At 34.9% G+C, this 27,490-nt stretch overlaps 2 protein-coding genes across 2 annotated transcripts in view; both read right to left on the bottom strand.

The window, feature by feature from the left end:
- Positions 1–7,779, bottom strand: part of LOC144967123 (lymphocyte antigen 75-like) — a 37,317-nt gene extending 29,538 nt beyond the window's left edge. Inside the window, exons 1-4 of the mRNA XM_078903968.1 lie at positions 7,672–7,779; positions 5,663–5,775; positions 3,183–3,296; positions 676–849 (exon numbers count right to left, since the gene is read on the bottom strand). Of these exons, the coding sequence (XP_078760094.1) occupies positions 676–849; positions 3,183–3,296; positions 5,663–5,768 (394 nt within the window). The 5' untranslated portion in view covers positions 5,769–5,775; positions 7,672–7,779. The remainder of the gene's footprint in view (positions 1–675; positions 850–3,182; positions 3,297–5,662; positions 5,776–7,671) is intronic.
- Positions 7,698–27,490, bottom strand: part of LOC144967125 (uncharacterized) — a 22,673-nt gene continuing 2,880 nt past the window's right edge. Inside the window, exons 3-8 of the mRNA XM_078903971.1 lie at positions 26,257–26,357; positions 23,671–23,775; positions 20,681–20,806; positions 19,453–19,541; positions 8,945–9,063; positions 7,698–7,796 (exon numbers count right to left, since the gene is read on the bottom strand). Coding sequence (XP_078760097.1) covers positions 9,025–9,063; positions 19,453–19,541; positions 20,681–20,806; positions 23,671–23,775; positions 26,257–26,357 — 460 coding nt within the window. The 3' untranslated portion in view covers positions 7,698–7,796; positions 8,945–9,024. The remainder of the gene's footprint in view (positions 7,797–8,944; positions 9,064–19,452; positions 19,542–20,680; positions 20,807–23,670; positions 23,776–26,256; positions 26,358–27,490) is intronic.

The raw sequence follows: 27,490 nt of genomic DNA, 5'->3' as shown, positions 1-27,490 counted from the left end.
CGTCACCCATAGTCTTTGACGTCACCGGCGGAAAAGTTATTAGAGAGAGAACGTCATGTTGGTTGTGCGCATGCGTCTCTTGTCCTCGCTTCCGCCCGCCCAACCAACATGACGTTCTCTCTCTAATAACTGTTCCGCCGGTGACGTCACAGACTATGGGTGACGTCCAATCAAGGGACGCTACTCTTCCGCTAATCTTATTCCCTATATGGTCTTGTGGTATGAAATTGGCCTTGCGCTGATAAGTCCTGGGTTCGAATCCCTCTCTGAGAAGTGCATAGTTGGAAAAGGCTCTTTACTCACATTCTCTCACTGAGCTCCGGTGTAAAATGAGTACCTGGCTGTAAACAGCGTTTTGTTTGCCGGAAAAATTGTAATATCGCCCTACATCGTTTATGTTGAGTGTTGCTGTTGGCTAGGGATCCCTTGTAAAACACTTTGAGCACGTTATGTGGACATTGAAATCTATAAATGATCAATTTTGTTTGTTTAGTATGTTGGTACTTTTCATATGGTGGCAGATGTTAAGAGTACTTTACTGAAATGTATAGCATCAATAAATCACTGTAAAATAAAACAGTTTTCAGGTAGTGGGTCACAAATAGTGGCTATTGAAAGCATAATATAATGACTATATCATAAACATTGGCATGAACTCTAACCACAGACACTTACCCAAACATGCAGTGTTAGCCACAGACCATTCACCACTGGAAAGACAGGTTCTTTTAACATCAAAGGAATTTTTGTTACACTTATAGATGATACTGTGACCAGATGCGTAGAATCTCTGTTTTTCACCTTGAGCTATGCCATTGGGAACATCGGGTCGGTCTTTGCAATAGTGAGCTGTGAAAAAAAGAAGTGGTTAATTATCGTAGTTAGTAAGTTAATTTGCTTTAAGTTATTTTGAATGCCCAATAATGTGTGTTGAGTCTGGCAAAACTGGTCGCATGTCACATGAGTTAGTTTTGAGATAAGAGTGAATAAAGGTAAAAATGATTATTTGCATGATTTTCGTTTTTTCACTTGATCGTTTTTATTTATTCACCCAACTACATTTTCACAAAAGGATTTTACAATGTGAAGCTCATATATAATTTAATTTTTTTTTTACTGAGCTCTATTAATGATGCGAAATATGTATGTCATATCTTTTAAAGCGATTTTCTCCGTTTTTCTTAATTTTTTTTATGCCCTGCCTTTCAAATGAAAATAACTACGACCCCAATTAAGATAATTACAAAATTCAAACTGCATTTTGTCCAGAAATGGCGCCTCAAAGGTTTTGCCAAATTGGCACATAAATTATCATACATGTGCATTTGAAGGACAAGTGGGTTTTGTGCAGAATGAAAATCATTGAGCAAGGCGATTATTGGTGACAATAATAATAATAATAATAATAATAATAATAATAATAATAATAATATAATAATAATAATAATAATAATAATAATAATAATAATAATAATAAATAATAATAATAATAATAATATATTATAGTATAAATAAAGAATATTATATGATTATATATAACTTTTGTCATAAACTATGAAATGATTAACATATAACATTGAAATGATATCACTCTAAATATTGACTTCTCCTCCTACTTCATTCTTCTCTCTCTCTCTCTCTCTCCTCTCTCTCTCTCTCTCTCTCTCTCTCTCTCTCTCTCTTCCTCTCTTTCTTTCACACGTGCGATATACACAACATGAACATATTCATTTCGTTTTCAATTTGTTACAATTGTGGCAATTCGACACCAAAAATTATCTTCATTATGAATTGGTCAGTTAATCTTACATTAGATAAATTAATCAGTTAATCATTCAACTAATCAATCCTTGGTTTTTCTGTACCATATGAAATATTCAAAATTTTTATTGCTGATGGAACGAACGTTGATTTACACTTGTTAGTTCTACATTTAATCTGACAAAACCTTCTGCCCGATGGTAAAAGACAAAATTCATGGTATAAAATATGTTTTTTATTGTTGGTAATTGAGAATGCTTTCCTTTCTATTGCTTTTCCATGCATTCTTTCAACTCCATCAAGAGGATGGTTTATTATTTTTGATGCTTCTTTGATAGATTTTGAAATTTTTGATTTATCTTTAAGTCGGCATCCGCCAATCCATATGGTGCAGCCAAACGCAATTACACTTTTAATAGCAAACAAACCTAGGCATCAGTGTCATGTGATAAGGCAACTCCAATTCATTCCCTGATTCAACTCACATACTATAGAAGAAGAAGAGAAGAAGAAGAAGAAGAAGAAGAAGAAGAAGAAGAAGAAGAAGAAGAAGAAGAAGAAGAAGAAGAATTAGAAGACAAAAGAGAAAGAGGTGGGTAGAGGAGAGGGAGGAGGAGGAGGAGGAGGAGGAGGAGGAGGAGGAGGAGAGGAGGAGGAGGAGGAGGAGGAGGAGGAGGAGGAGGAGGAGGAAAAGAAAAGAAAAGAAGTAACAAAATATAAAAAGTTGGGAAGTAAAAGGCGGAGAGAAGGAGCGAGTACGAGAAGTGGAAAAGTAATTTTAAGAAAAAGAAATTGGACTACCCTTAATTACAACTCTCATACTGTCCAGTTGTGACATACAATTATGAATGTTACTAGTCCGTTTCTAGTCTTAAATACTGGTATAAACTCCGCAGTAATCAACCCTATGGCTCTTAGAACATGTTTCACGTATCGTAACTCAATATATATTTGTTTATTAACTGGTGATAGTTGCACAAAAACTATCGTAATTCCTGTTTGTCCAAACGCTCCCTTTCACTTACACCTGTTTTTATTTTTTATTTTTTTTTAACTTTCTTCAAAATCATTCTCACTGGGGCTTGCATCTTCTACTTTATTTCTCTCACTCGCTTAAAAATAGGTATTTCTTGCTGTATTTTGTTAATCGAGACATGAAAAATCTAGCTTCTATACAGTTTAAGGAAAATATTGCGATAATGAGTTTCCAGGAGATTATATTTAAACATTTCCCGAACGAAAACAATCAAAACCTCTCATAAATCTACTAACTAGTACTATGGTAACGATATGTGATACGGGCTAACTTCGTCCAGCCTACTGTCACTGTCAGCTGGGCGGACGTTTTATTTTCACACTTGGTTTAGCTAAGTGAGTCATCGAACCATCTCTGTGTATCTATCTACGACAAAACTGTTCACCTGTTTTTATATACTTGTCCAATTCACAGGTTTTCGCACAATCACTGGATTCCCTTGTGCACCCGCCCCTTTTCTTGCGCTCTTGGCAGTCATCACTAACATCATGTTGATTTTCTGGATAAATCATTTAAAAGAGGAAGAGATAATATTTTATCCAAGCACCTTGGTTCAAAGGTAATTTCTTTTGGATGGAACTTAAATCATGGCAAAAGACCTACCTAGAGGACATATCAATATCGTGAGACCTCGATTGTCAGTTTGTCATTTGGATAAACATTTGAGACCAGTTGCATCAATCTGGTGAGGCCGTTCTACAACCTTTGCGCACGCATTGACGTTTATATCTCCACAACTTTCTGATGGTTTTTATTGAAAATTGGCTCGAAAACTAGAATTGTTAGTGACATTAAGCCATTTATTTCTCACCGGTTACAGTTACATACTTTGGGATTTTTCTTCTTTACCGTTTATAAAAAACAAAGGCTTTGGAATGAGTGAAAAAAAAGGATAGTTTACACAAACAGTATTATACACAGTGGATTATGTGATTACGATCACCGAACTCCCCACAGGCTTGACAAGGGAAATTCATGTGCACTGCTAATTAATATTGCCACCCTGGGTTCAAAACGACACAACAAATCGTACACTTTGTACATACTTAACATAAACAATTGTTAAATTTTAAGAGTTGAAAGCCAGAGGCATAGCTGCCTGTTAAGATTTATACATCCATAAAAAGTCTGATAACACTATGGATTAAACATGCAAATTTGTTACAATGAAGAAAATTATTTTGAAGTATTTCTACAATGAGGCGAAGTGTAGAATTATTTTTCATGGCATGAGGCGAATAGTAATATTATTATTAGATTGCCAACAACCAGGAACTCAGAGTGGAGAGGACAAATTAATAACCATGTCATTTTGATTATGAACCTTAGTATTTGAAAACTGATGTTCCTTTGAAAGGTTATACTGTATAAAAACATGGAATCTGATGTTAAAGAAGTTTAGATTCGGTGACATTTCACATCATGACATTCAAACCCCCCTTCCAGTGAACACAATTCAAGAATGGCAAACATGTACCCTTCTTGATTGTGGGTTTTGTACGACTTTTATGAGTTGTCAAGCTCAAACAGTTGATCGGGGATTGTGTCTTTGTGAAAGGCAGTTCTCCTTGTCTTGTCGAAGAAGGGCGCACAAATCTGGAAGGACCCCCCCCCCACCCCCTTGTTTTATTTTACATCAGTGTCTATGTCTAAAAATGTTTAAGCATCTACCGGACTGCTTGTGTCGTCCAATATATTACATATCTGTTCTCCACCAGGGAAGAGATAAATTATAAGGGCTATACACTTTTTTCAGCACTGTTTACTGTTTCAACGATGTCTATTGTGACACAATTTCAAACACTATTTCAATCAGCCTAAAATTATTTGCTAAGCTACACCACTGAATGCAGCTTTGTTGTGAATATTTTCCCGATTGGAAATAGAATGAACACACTATTACTGTATAGATTATAAAGATTGAGTCATATTTTAATTCAAACCATGAAAAGGAACTTGGCATTGTGAGAAAACTAGCGGTATTCAAAATTCGCAATGTCACTTAAAATATAAGCTGGCATACAAAAAAATCATGGCATCACATTTTTTGTATTTTTGGAAGAATTTGCTAAAATTTCGCGTGAACGTTACTTCTGACTGTAATTCGGAATGAATTAAATAAAGAAAATAAAGAACGCCTACAGCAAAAAAAATGACAAGAATTAGAAACTTTTTTCGTTAATGGAAGTAAAAAAAATATTTTTTAACCAGCAGATATTGCAAGTTAAACTCATTTATAAGCAATAGTTTTACCTCACACCACACCGATTTGAGACAACTGGTCACATTTATACTCTTGACAAAATTGCCATTTCACAAACGTTATCTTTTCTGTGACAACTGTTAGAAGGAAAGGGGAGCAATGCTCATTGTCAAGGAATAACCTTAAGTATTTCTCTATATGTGCAACATATAAAAACAATGTGCTTAAGGAATATAAAAGATAGGCCATAAGGTAAAGTGACAAATTAGGGAGCTCACTGGTGTGAGATAAACATCTTATGGGGCCCTTAAGACAGAGCTTAACTCACACAACCCTAACAACGACTATATCCGTAATATACCTGGGGATACTTTTACCCAGTTACATTTTTCTGAGACAAATTATAGACGTAGTATCAAAGCTAATGTTCTTAATTTTACATGTTAATGATAGTTGAATAAAACTTTCTATGTACATGCTCATTTTTAATACATTTTTTCCAATGTTGAAAAGTATTAAAACTCTCTTGGCTTGAGTGAGTTAAGCAGTGAGGTTATCAATTAAAGAATAAATAATAATAGCCATTTAGCAATACAATCAGAAAAAAATGTAATCAGAAAAATATCCGAGGAAAATATAAACGTTTCAGATTAAGGTCATACCTATAAGGCAGACATCACAAAGGGCTTTTTTACAACCGTGGGTGTAGCACCAGGGTTGCTTTTCACCGTCAGGATTCCGACAGTAGTTGCTGTCTAGATTGTCCATGAAGTCTCTGGGGTATCGTAGACATACATGTTTTCAATTACTACTTATTTACTTATTTACGTATTTACAGGTCTGATAACTTAACTTGTTATGGTCTCATTGTTGTAATAGAAATATTCTCAATCTCAAGCAAAATATTCCACTACAAGAATGTTAAATCAAGCCCATAGCTGCGTCCAGTTATCAGACCTCCTAATATTGCAATTTAGAATAACGTAGTTTTTTGCTTTTTTGTTTGATTTTTTTCCTTTTGGGGACTGGGGGAAGAGGCGGAGATGACAATTTGTAGAGACTAACAAAAAAACAAAACAAAAAAAAGCCTAAAACTTATCTTGATTTCATATATCAGAACTTTAAAATAAGAAGTCGCATTATGAGCCTTAAAAAATGAGATATTACGTAACCTACTTATTGACAAGTAAACATTTTTGGAGTACCTTTGACAACAAACACTTTACCCTCTTTTGTAATAACCCATTATATGTCAAAAAATTATATTGTTTTACATCGGCTGAAAATGAGATCAAATTAGCAAACAAATAAGAATGAATCGTTTGTTGCATTTGTAGAGCTCACAAGCTATTCTGGTTTAAACCCGTATTCCATACGTGGTTGTATTGTGACATATCGTTCCAAAACGGCATTCTATCGGCTAAACAAAAGCCCAAAAATGATTTAAATCTAAAATTACTAGAAATTTGAAAAGTTATATTTTGTGACATTTAAAAATACTATATTTATTATCCCCAATAAGACATGTCAACTCAATCCAAGTCTTTCATTTGTTTTTATCTTACATTCAATTTTCAACATTTAAATAAACCCAACTAAAATATGTTATGAAGCAGTGAATTTAGTCTGAATTTTAGTAATTTTAATTCACAGTCATCTGAAGACCTCAATTAATTGTCTAGCTGGCTCAAAGACAGATAAAAGATCTTGAAGACATTGTGGAGCTTCTCCTTCAATTCATTTAAACACAACTTGATTTAATACAAAGTTTGGATTTAACACCAGATTTATGGGCTTGATGACCCACTGAAGGACTACTTATGTTATTGGGCAAATAAATTGTGGAAAGGTGAAAGCAAATGAATTGTGGGAGCGAAAATTTGAAAAATAATGCCCAAATAGCTTCATGATTAAAACTTTTTTTGGCCAATATTATGAAAGTACCGGTTTGGGAAAAACCAACATAGGCATACAGATGCTGTCAATAACGATAATAGTAACAAGAACAATGCATGACAAGATAATAATGAATCTTGGCGTGATTAAACAAGAGCAAGTCCAACAAGCTTCTAAGCTCCGCAAGGCGACAATTTTGAACCATACAATTCTCAATTTTTATTCAACATTATAGTATTTTTTAAATTTTATTTATTGGTTTTAAATGTCAGTTGCAAGTTCTATAAATTTGAATTGCTTTCATATTTTCAGTCATCACATACAGACGTTGTTATTTGGTTGTAAATTGTGTGCCCTAAATTTCTTGGGTCTTTATGATGACTAGACCAGATAATTGAACTAACCCAAACTACTCTCCCTTTATTCGAAATTTTCTCATTGCGAAATAGCCAGTCTTAAAATGACCTGGGCAATATCTGTTCTTAGATTAAAAAAATTGTTGTCCATAAAAGGAGAGGAAAATGCTGGTAACTACAAAGTATATCAATATCTATTTTATATTTAAAAATGAAGAATTTACATAGAGACAAAACGTGCCTATCTTTTTACATTAACAAATTAGGGTGCAAGCAATGGTGTAAGATAAAGATCAATTTAATCAGGAGATTCCAGCTTTAGTAGCGCCAACTTGATTTTTAGGATTAAAATGTTCATACATACTTGTTCAGATTTCTATCTTTTAAATAGTGCCTATCAAACGACAACTGTTACTTACCCAATTGCGATTGGATTGTGAGGACATTTAAGAGCATGGCATGCATTTTTGGTACGACTGAGTAAAGCTCACATTACCATTATAAGACGCACCCTTGTCGGTTGTTTTATAGCACATGTCGCTATCTGTTACGAAAGAATATTAGATTATAAAAAACTTATATAATTGTATGACCATAATTAAAGAGTACTTAGATATAAAAGGAAATTTGGTTGACGATTAGTGTGTACAAATGATAATAAAAAATATTGTAAGGTGAAGCTAAAATATAACGGGAAATGGAAAACAAAGAACAAGTTATATTAGTATTTTAAAGAAATTTTTTCCCAATACAGACATGGATTTGAGAAGAATGACAATATCTTATTATTTTCAACAAATAAGCAGATTCTGCAATTTTACTTAAATCTCAACGACTCTGGCTTTATTGTGGTTGAAATCAAAATTACATTACTGTTACTGCTCTCTTGGTGAAAACAATTAGATATAATGTCAGAATAGATTGCATTTCTACTGTTGAGGGTTAATCAACCAAATATGTGACCCACTGCCTAAAAATGGTGTTTTTTGTCAGGGTAATTTACATGCTTTCATCTGGATGTGTGAGCCCAGGAGAAGGAAGAACCTTGTCCGGATGCCGTTTTGGATCTTTCCTGATCTGGCTACTCATCTTTGGCTTTTCCCCGCAGGATTGGATCTAAGCTGGTATCACTTTCAGGGCCATGGCAGCTCCCGTATGACAGCAATGTAATGGTCCTTTGAAGGAGATGATCCTTCCACAATGCTATGAAATACTGGGTTTCTTCAAATCGCCTTTTAACAGGTTGCAGAACTGCATCAAATATGTGCAAATGGAAACTTGAGAACAGTGATGCCTGCCATAAATGTCAGGCAGCTCCAGAGACCAGCGATCACTTCGTCCTCCACAGTCCAGTAACGAGACTTGCAGTGTGGTTATGAATTACTTCTAATGGCCGAGGATTTTCGAAGTTGAGTTGACGAAACTAATTTGAAGGTGTAGCCATACGCCACCACTACTACTATTCAGTAAATGTTTATCGAAATAAAATTTATAAATTCTAAAAACACGAAACTTGGGTAAAGTTTATTAGGGAGAATGAATACAGTTTCGAAAAGTGTGAAAAACCAAATTTCTTTTTCTTTTTCTGTAATTTCAATTATAAATTTCCTTTTTGTCGTTCGCTTCTCTGGGACATATTACAGATTGAGTGAATGTCTCAAATATAAATGGATAGAAATGACCCACAATTACCTGAAACCCACCTCACCGTAGCTTTCAAGGTGGGGTGAGAATTGGCACGCCCCGTAAATTCCAGTCTGATTTTCCTAAAATCAACGTGAGAAACCTTGTTGTACTTCTGGCCATAAAATCTGTGTGAGGGAAATAAAAGGATGCAAATTACTCTCTCTCTCTCTCTCTCTCTCTCTCTCTCTTTCTCTTTCTCTCTCTCTCTCCATTCACTTTCTTTTTCTGTATTCCATTAATCTGATTTCAAAAATAAGCTCTATTGATATTATGTTGGCCATATTTGGAATCCAAATGGTGGTCACATAATTTGGGAGTCCAATTTTCAACCATTAAACTGAGCGTAACTCTTCATTCAGATAAAATTTTAAAGTTTTTTTTAAACAAAGTATCGTGAAAGGAAAAACTATTATGCATATACATATACCCATACAAACATATACATATGTGCGGCTATGTAGTCTTGTGGTATGACACTCGCTATCGGATCGGAAGGTCCTGGGTTCGAGCCTTGCTCGACTCATAGTTGAGTCCTTGGAAAAGGCTCTTTACTCACATTCTTTCATCGTATTCAGGTGTAAAATGAGTACTTTGTCGTTAACAGCGTTGTTTCTGCCCGAAAAAAATTGTAATTTCCCCTAACAGGCGTCATGTCTCGTTCTACATGTTACGTTGCTGTTAATCAGGGACCCCTTGTAAAGCGCTTTGAGCACGTTCAGTGGATATTGCGCCATAAAAAAGCTCAACTTTTATATATACACACATATACAAACACACAGACAAATGTGCACACACAAACATACACACAGACATATGCGCACATACATACATTCACACACACGTACACACACTCACACACACATATATATATATATATATATATATATATATATATATATATATATATATATATATATATATATATATAAACAAATCATTTGTATAAGTAGATAATGAGTTCCACACACCTGGAGCAGAAAATACAACAGATCGTTCAGAGAATTTAGTTTTAGGGGTATTTCTTTAAAATGATACGGAGTTAGAAGACCTGAGGTAACGACTTGGAATATGGACAGTAAGTTGTGATTTTAAGTAATCTGGAGCAGTGTTGTGAAGACATTTAAAGGCAAGACATGCTAGTTTATAATCAACTCTTCTGTCCACGGGCAGCCAATGAAGGTATTCCGAAACGGGAGTTATATGCTCATTCTCTTTTGTCTGGGTGACAATTCGTGCTGCCCTGTTTTGTAACAACAGCAGTCTTGCGACCAAGCTTTTTGGAAGCCCGTAGAGAAGTGATTTGCGATAGTCTAGCCTGCTAGCAAAAATTGAATTAATGAGCGTCTTACAAATTTCTTCATTGAAAAGGTCGCGAATATTACTAGTAGACCTTAAAATAAAATGTAGATTTTGACAGATTTTGTTATATGATATTGCATATTCAGAATTTCATCAAAATAAAAACCAAGGTTATTTTTAAACATTTGAAGATCTGGAAATGATAGAGTCACAAATCAAAAGTTCTTCCGTTGGAATGGTCTTTCCTTATATCTAAAAACGATTTATTAAGTTTTATCATCAGTGACTTTTAGTTTGTTTTGGGTCATCCAGAGCTTGATGTGGGAGACGCAGTTAAAGGTTTTTGTCTTGTTTGAAATAAAGTTGGAAGAAGAAATTGGGAAATATAGCTGTGTATCATCGGCGTAAAGTTGGTGACTGGTGTTGTAGGATTTAATGATGTTAGTAAGAGGTGTGGTGTAGACAAAGAGCAGAAATGGACCCAAAACTGACCCATGCGGCACGCAAAATTAAGTGTGATGGTTGTTGAAGATGTTCTATTTATGCACACTCGTTTCGTTCGATTCTTCAAGTTATTAGAAACCCACTTGAACGCTGTTCCGGTGACTCCAAAAGCATCCTCCATTCGGTCTAAGAGAATATTGTGGTCGACCGTATAGAATGCCCCACTTTAATCTAAGAGTCCCATTTCTGCCCAGTGCCCGCACTGCGTCCCGAAGAAAAATGAGAATCTCTTAGAATCCGTCCTGCGTCCCACTGACAGTTTGCTGTGATTGCGCACGTACATTGAAGTTTGCGTCCGAATCGCAACGGGAGAATATTCAGACTCGACTCCGAATTGCCACTTCGGTTTAAATATTAGTGATGAGACTATAGTTAGCACCTAGCCTACAAGTCAAACCCTCATTTGATGACATTCCTAATGAAAACTGAATTAATAGACTACAATTATTTTGCTGGTTTTTCTTACTGAGAGGCTTGTAGAAACCTTCATCAAAATATTAACTTACGTGTGCAAGGTACGACTCCCACCCATCATTACCAATGATATCTTTAGAGTGTCGGGAAGGTTTACATCAATTTCATCTATAGTAATAATATATTTTCCACCGTTATTTTCCTGGTCAAATAGAAAATTAATATGAATCAATTTGTCTTCACTGTGGTTTAGGTTTGGTTTGGGTTTCAATGAGATGAATTGTTAATGTATACACAACAAACATAACAACCGGTTGATATTTTGTTTAGACAAGAAGAGACTCCTTTTATTCATTTCTGCTACAATGTTTTAAGGCCGTACCGTGATCATATTATTAATAATATAAACAATAATAATGCTCGTAATATTAAATAATACATGCCTTTAATTACGATTATATAGCAGGGATGTAAACCCATAACGACTCTCCATGGCTTTCAAATGGTTTCAGTTAACTATAATAATTATATAGGTTTGATAAGAAATTAAGTTTAAGAAAATGAACAGTGTAGTGATCTATTTCAAATCCTTCATAACTTTCTCGGGATGTTAAAATAACTCAATACATATTTTCTCAAGGTGTCTCCCAATACTTTTATGATTTGATTATATAAGCATAATTAGAGTTCCCATCTGCTATAGTTACAACAAGGGCCAAGTCTTCAGTTAGATATTGACAATCTAGTCAACTGGGCAGACGATTGGCAACTGAAGTTCAACGCTGGAAAATGCACAGTGCTACATCTTGGAACGAAAAACAAAATCTTTCACTACGATATGAGACAGCATCACTGTAGCGACAGAACAGCTCTGAATAAGTCAAAACTTGAGAAAGATTTGGGAGTACATGTTGATACTAAATTAAAATTCTCAAAGCATATAGAAACACAAGTTAATAAGGCAAACAGAATCCTTGGACTCATCAATAGATCTTTTACCTATTTAGATGCAGCAACTATGAAAATACTATTTACTGCATTAGTCAGACCCCATCTCGAGTTCAGCAACTCAGTATGGTCACCACAATTTGAGAAAGATAAGAAACTTATTGAAGGCGTGCTTCGCAGAGCAACAAAAGTAATTCCTGGGTTGAAAGATAAGCAATATGAGGATAGACTGAAACGTATTGAAATTCCAAGCATGACATACAGACGAGTACGAGGTGATATGATTGAAACATACAAGTTTACACACAGTTTGTATCAAGTCGAGAGTAAACTTTTCGTGTTTGCAAACAATGGAACCAGAGGTCATAATTACAAGCTGCATAAACCAAGGTGTAACACATCGCTTAGGCAACACTACTTTAATCAACGTGTGATCGACCGCTGGAACAGTCTCCCTGAAACGGTGACCAATGCTCCAAGTGTCAACGCCTTCAAAATAGCTTAGATAGCCACTTAGCAGATTACATGTTTAGCATAGTTGAACCGCCCATTAAGATCCCATCAAAGGGTTAGACGTATATACAGGTCAAAAGATCTGTTAGGGTTAGGGCCTTCAATTTATCAAAAAGTTTATATATTATAGATACAGGTCAAAAGATCTGTTAGGGCTTTTTATTGACTTTTATCTCGATGAACTGAATGCCAAGATCAGCAAAGGCACAAAACGCCTAATACGCTGGAAAACTATACTATACTAACTATAGTATGACAATGAATAAATTAAAGCCCAGCGGATAGGCGTGAGATGCGATAGGGCGAATAATTAATCGACCGTCCGGCGATCAAAGGAGCATAATAAAAGTTTACACAAGATTCCCTGACGCCAGCCATGATGATGTACCAGTTAAATCCTGGCTCTGGCGAATCCTGGAACATCATTGGTTTCTGGGATTCACTAACTCCAGTCATATGTATAATAAGCAAATACTCAGCTAACTCTGTCTCTCTCCCTTTCCACCACTCTATCACTTACATGCTATAGTGGTGAACTCGAAATTCTATTTAGCAGTAAATATTGTGTGGACAGGAGTATGTAATAAATATATCAATCTTATAGCTGTGAACTTACTTTGTGTTATTATCAATTAATGCCATTTAAAGCTAGAATGTGAAGTAAATAATAATTAATATAGTGTTTTCGCCTGGGCTGTAAGTAAAGACAGCCTATAAAATAACAGAAATCGATAACTCATGTTCTTAACAGAAATTGATAATTCTTGTTATGAAAATATAATATTTCATTCAGTCTCTTTATCTATATATATTCATATTATCGTTTATGTATGGATGCCTTTCAAATGAATGAATTACATTACACGAATTGCATTTAGAAATGTGCGATCGCTAATACACGATACTGCTATAATGTATTTATATGTATTGATTCTCATGCTCGCATTTTTTAACTTATATTTCCCGATCCCACTAACCTTCCTGTACCCCATTAATTAAATTAAGGAGCATGGCTAACAATATTTAGATTAGTGGTGATGCAAGGGTGTTTATTGAAAATCCTCACGACATTACTGCTCATAAAGAATATAAAAATGTCGCAATTAGTCAAAGATTTGCTCCGGTATTTTGACAGATCAGGGTACCAAGTAAATGCCCATTTGATTACAAGCTAATCCATCTATCAAGTGAGCCACTGGGACAACCGAAGAATGAAAAAGGCTCCTCCATAAAATAAACGGACAGAAGAAACCTTAAAGTCGTCATCCAAACAGATAAGGATCCCATTAAAATAAATTGAGTAGTGGACCGGAAAGGATGAAATTAACTAACATAGCCAAACTTTAATTAATTAAAATGTACTATTATTATTTTGGCTAATTTTGTGTTAACCTCTTATCATGTATGGCAATTCTGTTGATTTATATTAGAGTATTTCTGCTTTAACGGGGATTAATACTTACCTTCTTAACCTATCTATCATTATATAACGTGTCAATAATCTACAACTACTTCTACTACTTATTTCTTGAAGAAAACTGGGTAATGTAACTGTTGCTGCTCGAAGCTCGAAGGAATAAATAAAAATGTGAAATTGAATGTAAGCTTCAATTTAATTACGAAAAACGATCAAATGAACGTTTCGGGTTTCCCCTTTATCAACAAAACAGGATGAATGAAACACCACAGATGAATGAGATAATGTGGTAGTGGCGTAGTTAAGATGAATAAACAAAACATCAGTTGCCGGAAATAGTATGCTTCTTTGTAAGGAAACACGAATTAAAATAGAATACTAGATATTTCTAAAATGTGTGTAATTAATTAAGTGAAAAGAGGGGAGGCGGGGAGGACCTGTGTAATGCAGTTTAGAAAGTGAAATATAAAAACGTGTAGACTGTTGTTGGAAAATAAATAGACGTCTACAATGGAATTGAAAATAAATGCAAAAAAAAAATAAATAAGGGATGTCGGTATAAGTATAATCATTAGTGACAGCAGCAGCAGCAGCAGAAGGAACAGTAATCACTTTTAGTAGTAGTAGTAGTAGTAGTCGTAGTAGTAGTAGTAGTAGTAGTAGTAGTAGTAGTAGTAGTAGTAGTAGTAGTAGTAGTAGTAGTAGTAGTAGTAGTAGCAGTAGTGGTGGTAGTAGTTGCTGTAGTCAACTAGCAATGATACTGATATATAACAAAAGGTAATGACAATGGATGGCCGGGGGAGTCGGAGGGGGGGGGGGGGTGGCAAGAGACAAAGGTAGTATAATATTTATATTAGGTCCAGTTTCGAGTTCATGCCGTGAGGTGAAAAGGTGTTCAGTTTTAGTATCAGTTCTGCCTCCCTATATTTTCTATGTTGTTTAGTGGTCTGACAGAACTGAAGGACGGCAACTTGGATGTCGTGCAATCCTCGTTGACTGGACCCATTGAAGTCGTGGGGGACAGGTTTGTCCTCGTCGTTTTCAATAGACCACAGATGTTGTCCAAATATGTCGCTTAGTCTCTTGCCAGTTTCTCCCACGTATGTCTTGTGGCAACGTTTGCAGATTATAGTGTTAATTAGATTACGATCCGTGCAGGTGAATGAGTGTCGGATGTACCACACTTTTTCCGGGAATTTGATGGCATTTTCCACGAATAAGTGTGGGCATGTCCTGCATCTGCAACATCCACAAGGCTCCGTCTTACGTTGATTACCGGCCATATCCTTCGTCAAGCGGCTCCTAACTAGTATGCTCCTCATATTACGGTCCCGTCTGCAGGCGATTAGCGCAGGTATGTTGAATATATCCCTCGTTTCTACATTCCTGAAGAATCTGACGGTAGCTGGTTTTTAAAATTTTGATGACTTCTTTGTTGTGTGGATGATTAGTAATGACTAGGATATGTCTATCTGTTTTGCTGTCACTGTTGTCAACTGGTTCCATGGCAGCTTCCCTAGAGATATTTTGGATTTTGTCAACCGCTTGTTTTAATATGGATTCAGGATAATGGCGGTTGCGGAAAAAGTCAAGCATTTTATCCTTCTCTACCGTGAAGTCCTCATCATGCAACAAATCTAAACGAGTTTTAGTTTTTCTTCAAAGTAAAAGTTCAGAAGGTGTAAATCCAGTTGTTATTTGAGGTGTTACTCTGTATTTCAGTAGAAACCTGGTCACAGTCTCTGGTAAACAACCATTGATAATGTTAATCTTATTCATAGCTTATTTGAAGGTTGCAACAGCTCTCTCTCTGCTAATCCATTTGTGGATTGGTGATGAAAGGTTGACTTTATGAGCTCGATGCCGGTGCAACGAAAAAGATCTTCAACTTCTTAGATTATAAATGATAGGCTCGTGGACAAATGATAAAATAATTTTGTTAAGCAGTTCATGTGTTGCAAAGAAGTAAGAAGCTGGAAAATTGTGTCAGAACTAATCCGTTTCATCGGATGAATATCAATCCACTTTGAATGCGAAATATCAATGATTAAGAACATATGACCTAAGAATGAACCAGCAAAATCAATGTGAAGCCTACATCATGGTTGAGTTGGGTAGTTCCACGAATTCAAATGTGAGCACTGGTGAATTCTGAAAACTTTGACAATTCACAGAAGATTTCGCATGGAATTCGAAATTGTAATCAATTTTAGCCACCACACATAACTCTTTACTAGCATTTTCATTATATGCCAAAGTGACCCTCATGAATTTTTGCGAGAATACTTTGTCAAAACTGAATTCGAGATGTTGCATGGTCCGGTATTGGTTTGTTTTAAACAAACACAACAAGAAGAGACTTGTGATCCATTTTGACTGTGACATACTGACCAAATATGTATTTGTTGAATTAATTAAGCAGTCCACCAATGATTGATAAACTTCTTTATATGTTGTTCCCCATTATCTAATGACCTGGAATCGTACGCTATTGGCTTTTTGGTTCCATCGTTGAAATGTATGAAAGTATTGCAGAGGCAACCCTGGGCGATGCATCACATGAGAAAATGAGGGACGTTGAGATCGAAATGGACAAGCAGATTCTTTCGTGAGAAACTACCCTTTGAACCTTCAAATGTTGTTGGTGTTCTGGGTCAGTTTTCATGAAGCGGACTAGCGCTTAGTCTCTGACTTAAGGGGCGGCTTTGGACTTTTCTAAAATAAATTAATTACCTATATTGGGTTTTAAAAAATAATTATGTATCGTCATTAATTATACGGTAAAAAACAACATTTTTGTTGAAAAATATAAATTATCTGTGTTGCAACCAATTTTGAGGGTCTGGCATAAACAATATAACATTCTTTTGGCAAGCGTCCCACAAAAATTTATTAAGGAATGACCTCCATATCCTTTCTTCTTATCAACCTTGTAAGTGTGTCGCCATAGAAAGATTTTACGACTTTAACTTGTGGAATTTTAATTAGACCATTACAAAATTGAGAATCAAAATGTTATGACAAAATTGATGTTAAAAATTCATAGTTTGGATTATAATTCTAAATACAAAAACCTTATCAAAAAAAATCTCTCCATGGCGACATACTACATTATCTTTTTGATAACTGTGGAAATTTTCAGACAATTTCAATGAATAGATTCTGAAAAACGTTTGACACAGTATCCCATACCCTTAGAAAAATGACATATTGAGAAAATGGCAAAATAGCTTTCAGTTTTTCACACTTTTCTTACTACCTGTACCCTTATCGACTGTGTTTTTCGTGTCTATAGTAAGCTTTAAGAATGTGGACTTCAATAATATTATTTCTAAGATAATTGAATATCTTTCTTCACCAAAATCTCAAAATCAATTTTTTGAAAGCTTTCCCTAATAATTAGACCCAAAACGTGCCTTTAGTCAAAAAGACTTGAAAAAAATCGGATCTTATGAGAGCTGACCAAGTAATTCCCGGACTAAAATCATAACTCCGTCGGACTAAGTTTGGCCACGTTTATCTCATTTTTTTAGGCCGACTCAAAGCTTAGTCTGAGACTAGTTACTAGGGTACATCATAGCGTTAACAAAGATAGCAGCTATTTTTAGATTGAGAGCTTTGATTTGGAAGGAAAATACTCGGTGTCCTGTTGCTATTGACATGGCTTTAAAAAACTGTAAGATAAGGGCAACATTTTTGTTAGTAAAAGCTAAAACTATAAACGGTTAATCGGGCTCGTGAGTTGCGAGTGAACGGAGACTCGAAATCGACAAAGAACAACCCCCCCCCCCCCCCCAAACAAAAAAAAATAGAAAGTATAGTGGAGACAAAGGTTATTCTGTTGGCATTGTAACTGACTGAAGTACTCTGATTTATCAAAACACACTTTCTGTTTTGTTTGTTTTTTATTTTAATGTTTTTTTTGGTTCAATTTGTTTACATTTTAATGAAATTTTCATTAGCCTGAAAATATATTTGGCAGTCGACCACGGACATCATTGTAGTCTGATCAGTCGACGGACTATATCACGTGATTTGATTCACACTGACAAAATTAATAAGTTCAAATATGACACGGAACTAAATATTAACTATACCGTACGTGTAGCTAATTTCCTCTTTAGAAGTCTTTTGCATTGACAGTATGAAGGCTGATATCTTACCTACCATCGTGTACTTGATGTTACCAGCACAAAAAAGCCGAATTAGTCACCGTCCTTACAACGCCCACTTTAAGGCAAAAGCCTAGTTAGTTAGAATCTATGAAAACGTTCATAAAATTCGATTTTAGTCACTTACTTCTGTTAAGACTAGCAAGCCACATACTAGTTATACTATAATATCTAGCCTCTTAACATAAAATTGGGCCCTGGTGTTCGTTTCCAGGCAGTGTTCTCTTCCATAGATCGTTCAATTGGGCCATGCGATGCGATATATTTGATAAGAACTTCGGTTAGTAGTTCAGCACAGTAAGGTAAGCTATTAACTCCTGAAGAGATGTTGGTTCTGGTGCTTTGAGCGTGGCTCCGACCTTCGTTGGCCGTGGTAAGATTCCGTTATAAAAGAGACGATAGCCTAAGAAGTCATTTGTCTTTCTTTGTGAATTCACATTTGGATTTTTCAATGTTCAACCCTCTTTTTGACAATGTTTCAGTACAGCTTCTGATGTTTTTAGATCTATTTATGATGAATGTCATACAGACATTTTGGGACTTTTGAAAAACCAAGAATCAGAAAATTATTATATAAGCTAAATTAAACATGTGAATTGGTGTCAGACAAGCTGCCTTGAACTTAATATATCAAAAACAAAAGAACAAATCTTTGATTTCAGAAAGAGTCAGGTTCCTCCAAATGCCATTGAAATAAATAATAACAAGCTTAAACTTTTCAAGCAATTCAAATATAATTTAGGAATGATCATTGACAATCACTTAATTTCAAATTTCATGTAGATGGCATCTCTGAGAAACTATGTCAAATAATGTATATTCTCTGAAAATGTAGAAATTTTGGTTTTAGCCGAAAGACAATGTAAGACACAATAAGGTGCTCTCAATCCAGATACTCCTTTTAGACCTGAGTAAAGAGCCTTCTCCAACAATTTAACTTTGCACCGTTCTTTGTGGGACTCGATACCCGGACCTACAAGGCAATATCCAAGCACCTTACCAAGGCCATAAAGCAATCATCATCATCATGATCATCCTCATTAATATTCATGATGATGATCATCATCATTATTATCATCATCATCATCATCATCATCATCATCATCATCATCATCATCATCATCATCCGGATTTCTTCTATTTCCAGAGGATGAATGCTATGTCCTTTCATCTCTTCTTTATCGAGGGTGAGGTTTTATAAACATTACGAATGTTGAAATGTTTCATTTTATAAACGAAAACATTACCTTAAAATTCCAGATACAGTATCCGTCTTTGTTTGAATCAATGTTGTAGACCTCATTGTAGTCTCTGAGTCTTATGTCCTTTTTGCAACCTTGTGTAAAAAATACAATTGATATGTAATAAAAAGACTTCTCTAGCCAGGATTAACAGAAATATACTAACACCATGGCTTGATCAAAACGCTCAGATTTTGATCTGGAAATATTTCTGCAAGTTGGATGGCGCTGGTATCATTATTATTCCAGGTCATTTCAGAATATTAAAAAAATTATTAACTGAATCTGGTACTTGCAAGGGCTTTTCAAAATGAAAAAAAACAAATAACAAAAGATAGAAAAAGACTTTCAAGATGAAAATCCAGGTTTTCACAAGTCATAAACTACTTGAGAGATATATGTTTAAGACTTTTTACAGCATTCTAAATCATATCTAAAGACTAAAAACGTTTTTAGGTACGATTTATGATAATGTCATGTTGTCTAATTTCCAATTATACAGTATTCCTCTTTGTTGTTAACAAACTTTCCAGTTCGAGTTGGCCTCCATCTTGTTTTAGGTCGGGTTGGGAATGACGTTCTACAGCAAATCCTACAATGCTTGGTCAGATAATGCATTTCAACCCCATTCTATTGAATAGGAAGTCTCTACAGATAAATTTTGGTTGCAATGAACGAAATCTATTGATAAATCAGGTCAACACAGCCATTTGCGATCGCTTTCTGATCGTGAAAGATTAAGACGGCGGCCGGCAAACAAACAGAGGACAAAAGGCGTGCCGTGCTGCTTTGTGTTATTTACAAAGTCAAATGGCGTAGTGATATGCGCTGTCAAACTATCTCAAATGATTCTCAAAACGGACGAGCTTTCATTTTCTTATTTTCTGTTATTTTCTCGCATTCTGCAAAAAATCGACTTTATTTCTATAGTCTCAAATTTTAAGACTTTAAATAAGTCCAATAAAACATAAATGTTATGGACTATATATATATATATATATATATATATATATATATATATATATATAATATATATGACACATACAGTGATAATTGCACGAGTTGGCCAACTTATTCCCATTCACCGTTTTATTCCCATTCACCGTTAAATTCCGGTTTTTAAAAATAAATAATTCTGTAAGATAATCCCAAATCTTTACATGCGTCACATCAATGAAAAGAAGATAAAAATAAGAAGAAAAAATAGCAAAACAAATAACAAAATTTTTCTTACTCAAACAAAGACCACAGCTAGAACGACAGTTTAATTGTAGAGCTGGATAGTTACTGCAATCATGATCAGGAAGTCCTTTAACCAGAGCAGGGCAAGTGTTAAGGTAATCACTGCAGTGCTTTAAATCTGTGAATAAAAAAAAGTCTTTTTCATTCTTCACTAAGTGTTATTTTTTATGTGATAAATTATTGTATATTTTCATATTTTGAAACCATTTTAAATTCATGTCTTTCAGTAGTATTAACAATTGAGTAGAGAGGTCCAGAAGGCGGGAATCGAGTTCATGACCAGACTGTTACACACTCTTTACATGGCCACTCCTCCAAAATAAAGTACTTTCAGAGGCATGCACTCACTACCTTACTGTGGGATCAGAAAGAGACCAATAACCAACATTGAGCAAGTTAAGCGAATTTGTTTTTCAAAGTAAAGAAAATATAATTGTATTTACAGCTTGGCATTTTCTTTAATGTCATTGTCAAGCCAATGCAATTTAACCTTACATTTTAATTACACTATCATTTTGAAAATGGGGCCTCTATTAAAAAATATAACAATTCACTTCACGTGGTCAAAATAATTCAATAATATGCTTTTAAATAATTGCACATAAGAGCAGGTTTGATCACTGAGCACAATTATGGACTTGTTTTATTATTGTTATAAAATGGGCATTGTCGTGCGTTGGTTTGACAGTATTTTCATGACAGCAATGAGTCCATAATAAATTGGGTTATTAGACTTGTAAATAAGTATACGTCGGCTATTGGACTTATATGAGCAACCTTGTTCTTTTAAAGAATACTTCTATATACATTTCAAACGCGGCGAATTTTCAAAAATAAATATTTTAAAAGTTTGTTTTTATTTTATTTAATATATGTATTTTATCAATCCCAAGAAAAGAATTTATTTTCCGGTGAAAGAACCACTCTCAGCAGCCATAAGAACAACATGTTTATATGAGCCAGTTTGAAAAAGCTTTTCAAAAGAAATATTATGATGGAGGAGAGAGGATGCACCCTTCGTAAATGCCAAGAGGATGCACCCTTCGTAAAAGCCAAGAGGATGCACCCTTCGTAAATGCCAAGAGGATGCACCCTTCGTAAATGCCAAGAGGATGCACCATTTGTAAACGCCAAGAGGATGCACCCTTCGTAAATGCCAACATATATAGTCAGACTTGATGTAACTCAAGATTTCTCTTTTCTTCTGGCATCCTTATCCACACAATTATGAAGGAGATACTTGATTTAATGCTCAACGCCTGAATTAAATAATTGACAGCACCGTCATGAACAATTCCTGGTCACTCTGAGCGCATACAACATGGCACAGCGCTTGTCGTCACCACACACTGGCTGCCCGAACGAAGAAGAAGAAGAAGAAGAAGAAGAAGAAGAAGAAAAAGAAGAAGAAGAATGCCCAGGCTATATATTTGTTGTCAAAATGAATCATCTATACGAGACTATAAGTCTCATATTATAAGTTATCAATAATGTTTTCTTCCGACTAGAATCTTTTTTTAATTTTTAATTTAACCAGAAAACTTTTATTTCAAATAGCGATAAAATACAACGACCCTCTACTTGCCAAATCAAAGACTTCCTACAAGTCTCAGGTTTATGATTTTTGACACAAGCTGAGGGTTATTTTAACTGATTGATATCTGAAGTAAAAGTTTTTAACCCAAAAAAGAAAAACAACCCAAAGACTGTGGTTTTGACATAAGAAGCATCATCAATGATATATTGTCTATTAGTATGACACTCGCCTTCGGATCGGAAGGTCCTGGGTTCGACGCATAGTTGAATCATTGGAAAAGCCTCTTTACTCAAATTTTCTCAGTGTACTCGGTCGTAAAATGAGATCTGTCTGTTAACAGCGCTGTCTCTGTCTGGAAAAAAAGAGATTTCGCCAAATAGTCGTCATGTTCGTCCTACATGTCGCTGTTGGCTAGGGACCCTTATAGAATTCTTTGAGCACGTTTACGTGATATTGCGCGATATGAAACCTCAAATTTTTACAATAACTGACCCGTTGCTTAAAACTGGTAATATGTCGGCATGAATAGGCTGTCAAAAAGTGAGCAAAATGTTACAATGAGTAGAAGTATGGAATTTTGGGTACTCTGTTGTTTGTTTGTATTTATGAGTCTTTGGGTCCCAGTAAAAATGAAGATCATAAAGGAAAGATGTTGGCACGAGGTTAATAGCACCATGCATAGAAAGAGGAAGATAAAGAGGGCTGAGTCAATAAGAAACAGAAGATTCCACGAGCAACCCTTCCTCGTGCAAATGTTGACATTACCTAAAAGTCCCATCCAAGCACAAGCAAATGATTATGAAGGACACACTCAAATGTCAACAAAGTTCAAGATACAATACACAGAATTCAAAGTCAATAATTATAATAGAACATAACAGTAACATGGAGATGAAGAAAAATCATCTCTCAAAAAAGGTATTATACATTTGATTGTATCGCTATCAGCTTAGTATCTCCACAATGACAAGGGAAAAATAGCGATCATAATCCAGAACATATATATATATATATATATATATATATATATATATATATATATATATATATATATAGATAGAGAGAGAGAGAGAGAGAAGAGAGAGAGAGAGAGGAGAGAGAGAGAGAGAGAGAGAGAGAGAGAGAGAGAGAGAGAGAGTGCAATATAAAAAGGGAAAACGTATATGGAGAAAGAAGGCTCAGCAAATGAACTCCTGCCCACCATAGGAGGTCAGAAGACCCCAACAAATTCAGGGTACTCGCACATGATGAAACTATTTTCAATCTCCTGAATTAATTCTTAAAAAAAAAATTACAAGCTTAACCAGAGTCGCTTATATTTGACTTTCAGTTCAATGTTCAGTATTCCCCAACATATTACAGGTTTGAATTGATGCTCACATCAGGGGCCGGATATTTTCAAAGAGCACAGCATCTATCTATCGATCTTTGGTTAACATTCTCACCCACAGTTGACCTTTCTTGACACACGTAGGTAAACCTTTTATTTTTACACCAATCATCAGTCCATTTCTTGTTCTTTTCCATAACCATACAGTCGTCACCATCGGCTAAAAAGAGATAAAATAATGACAACAAGAAGTCAATCTAAAAATATCAAGAGTTTAATCGCGCAATATTATCATCTTTAAAAAAAACATGAGCTTTCATATAGCGCAATACCCACTTGATAAGCTCCAAGCGCTTTACAATTAAATCAAATCCAACAGTAAAACTCATCAAGTAAGGCGAGGAATGAAGCGCGTGAGGTGCTATTGCATTAAAAAACCATAGAAATCTCTGTTACCCGAAGGGTAGTCATTTAAATCCTGATTATGGTGACACGATATGAGTAAAGAGCCTTTTTCTAAGGATAGTGAGTAATGCTATGGAATGTTTCCATCTCTAAAAAATTATGAGTTTTTATATAGAACAATATCCACTTCATCAGATCTAGGCATTTTACGTTGTACCACATTGATTTGGGAGGATGGGGGAGGGAGGAGGAGGCGGTAAAGTGACATTCTAATGTGCTATCATTATTATTATTATTATTATTATTATTATTATTATTACATTTATTATTATTAAAACCTTCATATATGCTTGACAAATTAGTGGTTGATAGCGAAGCAAATGGACTTCTGCTGAACTTTAAGAAAACATCTGTGGTGTTTCATTCATCCTGTTTTGTTGATAAAGGGGAAACCCGAAACGTTCATGTGATTTGTTTTTGTAATTAAATTGAAGCTTACTTTTAATTTAACATTATCATTTATTTGTATTTACTTAACTACTTTAAGAATTTCAGATCTACACTAAGTTTTCAACAGTTTTCATCTATTAATAACATCAAGTATTATTATTGCCCATTTGATGCTTTTAAGGTGATGGTTTCGGGTGGATAATACCCAGGTTTAACTTATGGCCACACCCTCAACTCTATCTGTCCAGTATAAGCATCAATACAGAAATTCCTGAGTGAGGAGCTGTCCGATTGGCTTTTTTCAGCAAATCGTGTTATTCATAATGATATTATTCACTTGATCACATTAAGGTATTCGGATATATAGAAATTTTAGATAAGTTTCACCGATTTACAACATCAACTAATATTACTGCTAATATTACTGTCATTTTTATGCCATCGATGTGATAATTATTGCCCTGGGAAATATTTAGTTAAACGTTATCGGCAAACTGTCAATGAGAGCGATCTATATTCATGTTTTCGTCCAACCTATTCATCGATCACATGAATTTTTGCTGTACAACGATTGGAGTTTTCTCAATGTATCTAAACACGCTGCTTTGTTTATGAACATTGTAAACACACCCATGTATCATGCTGAACAAAATGACCAATTGTAACGTTCATTATTCTTAAAATGTGAACACTTTTCACTATATAAGTCATTTTGAGCACACTTTGCAATGTGACCAATGAACTCGAGCACATGGAAATGGAATATAGGTCGTGCCCACTGTATATGTCTAGCTTCTAGCCCGAACAAAGCAAAAGTAGACATATTATTATGATGTAATACTTGATAATGTTCGCGTCTGCTTCAGCTTTTCATTTGATCTCAGGATTAAAGTGGTCAAGACACCGATTTCCTTTCATGTAAGTTAGATCAGTGCATATTACTTAGTTTTGAATTACGGACAAACTCTCAATTTTACCAATCAACAATCAAAACATGATCACCAGAGTACTGTACTACTGTATTGTAAAGTAAGATCTCGATCCTAGGATCTGGTAGACATTCCGAAAGGTCCTACATCCCCAGTATTCTTTCAATTTGTATTTTCACCATTGCTATGTTGTCAGGCGTTTATTTATTCAAATTGTCATCATATAGAAGCATTTTAAAAACTCTACAACAAAGCTTGATAGATTTGTAAAAGTTTAAAATTTCCAAAATTTGACTATTCTTTTGATTCTCGGCGCCATTTTGATTTGTGAAGAATTGAAAAGTAGTTCAAAGCAGTCCGAGGGTTTTTTTCTATTAGGATTCGCTCGAGATCGGAGGATTAAAAAAAATTAGGGTTAGCCATAAGTCTTAGCAAAGGTGCTAGAGTGTTTGTTTTTCCTATTATATTATTTGAGTTGTTTCCCTTTGTAGGAACTTTCGGAAAGCCTCCCCGGGATTGTCTTTCAACTCTGATCACGTCTGCTAATTCAGGTTTATTTTCGCAGTTTATTTTCTTACCACAACCTGTTTTCACACACGGACAACTGTATGTTGCTGTGTCACGGGTCAGAGGCTATAGTGGCTTACACTTCATGTTGGGCAACACAGAAAAATCAACAGAGGATGTATCAAGTTACACAGACAACATTGTTTACCAATCTGCCCTCATTAAATGACGGTGGGTACAATATTGAATGAAAATAGTTCTTCCCCCGCGAAATTGCGGGCTTTTTACTAGTATATATATATATAATCCTACGTGTGTGTATGTATATGTGTGTGTGGTGTTTGTGTGTTTCTGTGTCTGTGTGTCTGCGCTTATATGATAGAATACTTGCATTAGTAAAAAGTGCTCACCTTTTTCCCAGTTTTTCCAAGTTACCAACTCCCGATCAACTGCCCATCTGAAATAAGTTTTAGTATATCTTTCGCCACCCAGCCAGATTCGTTCATTTTCTCTGATAAGATGTTTAAGAAATAAAACTAGTTACAATCAAAGGGAACATAATTATAATATAAAGTTCAGAATACGTTTTGATAGATCTTCTATTGATTCAGAAAAGAAATAAAGAAGGGAATTGAAATTCTGTATAGCTAATCGGATATTGTCAGAGTTTTGGCAAATATGGAAAATTAAAGAATAATAACAATGGTTTTAAAAGTGACGAACCACATCAAAACGGTATTATGTCGGGATGACTTGAACTCTCAAAATCCGATTAATATCTGAAAATAAGAGACCTAGGTTAAGAATGTGTGGTTTATTGAAGGCTATGGAAATCGTCTGGCAAGGTGACAAGAACTGAAATAAAAGATTTCTAGTCATTTTTATCTAAAATTCCTTTTTATCTTTGGTTTCTGTTTCAACCTCACAAAATACCATATTGAGACGATAGGTCACAAACCGACGTATACATAGATGAACGTCTGACATTCAAACCACTATAAGGTCTTGTTTAACATTGTTGTAATGGACAATATTCTGCGTCATTTTTTAAGATGCCCTTTACAACAATTAGACCATAAGAATTTGGGTTATCGGACCTGTGATTAAGTGCACATTGTCTCAAATAGATTTTGCCCAAATTTGGATTATTTTTGTATTAATTTGGATCAAGGTCGCTCAAAATTATGAATCTGTTTCTGTTTTGTTTCATAACAGTTCGACTCACTTTTTCTCCCCTCGTTATTCTTTAAAATTAGAATTAAAATACAGATTTTCATACACTTGTGATTTCAATATCATTATACTATATTTATTGAAATGTATTAATTTAACAGTCGTTTATTTCAGGAATTTTTCAAAGTTACCCTTAATGACATTTTCCAGTTTGAAAGCCAGTATATACTTGTTTCCGTCAGTTCTCAATAGACTTTTGATAAAGACATGAAGGAGCTAGAATAAAAGTGTTTATCTGAAGGTATTTATTATGTCCTAAGCATTTTTATGAAACTTGCTGCAGAAGAATTATGCTGTGAGATCACATACTTTTTCCACGGATTAACCCATTAGGGCCACGGTTTAAACCGAAAAACAAATCAATTTCACCGAAAAATACTTTATGACTGGAGCCCAATTAAATAAATCTAT

This window comes from Berghia stephanieae, chromosome 3, assembly GCF_034508935.2.
Source record: "Berghia stephanieae isolate SIO BIC M18660-M18661 chromosome 3, UCSD_Bste_1.3, whole genome shotgun sequence".
In the NCBI taxonomy this organism is placed as follows: Eukaryota; Metazoa; Mollusca; class Gastropoda; order Nudibranchia; family Aeolidiidae; genus Berghia; species Berghia stephanieae.
Note: the sequence above shows the minus strand (reverse complement) of the source record. Positions and strands in the feature narration are given on the sequence as shown.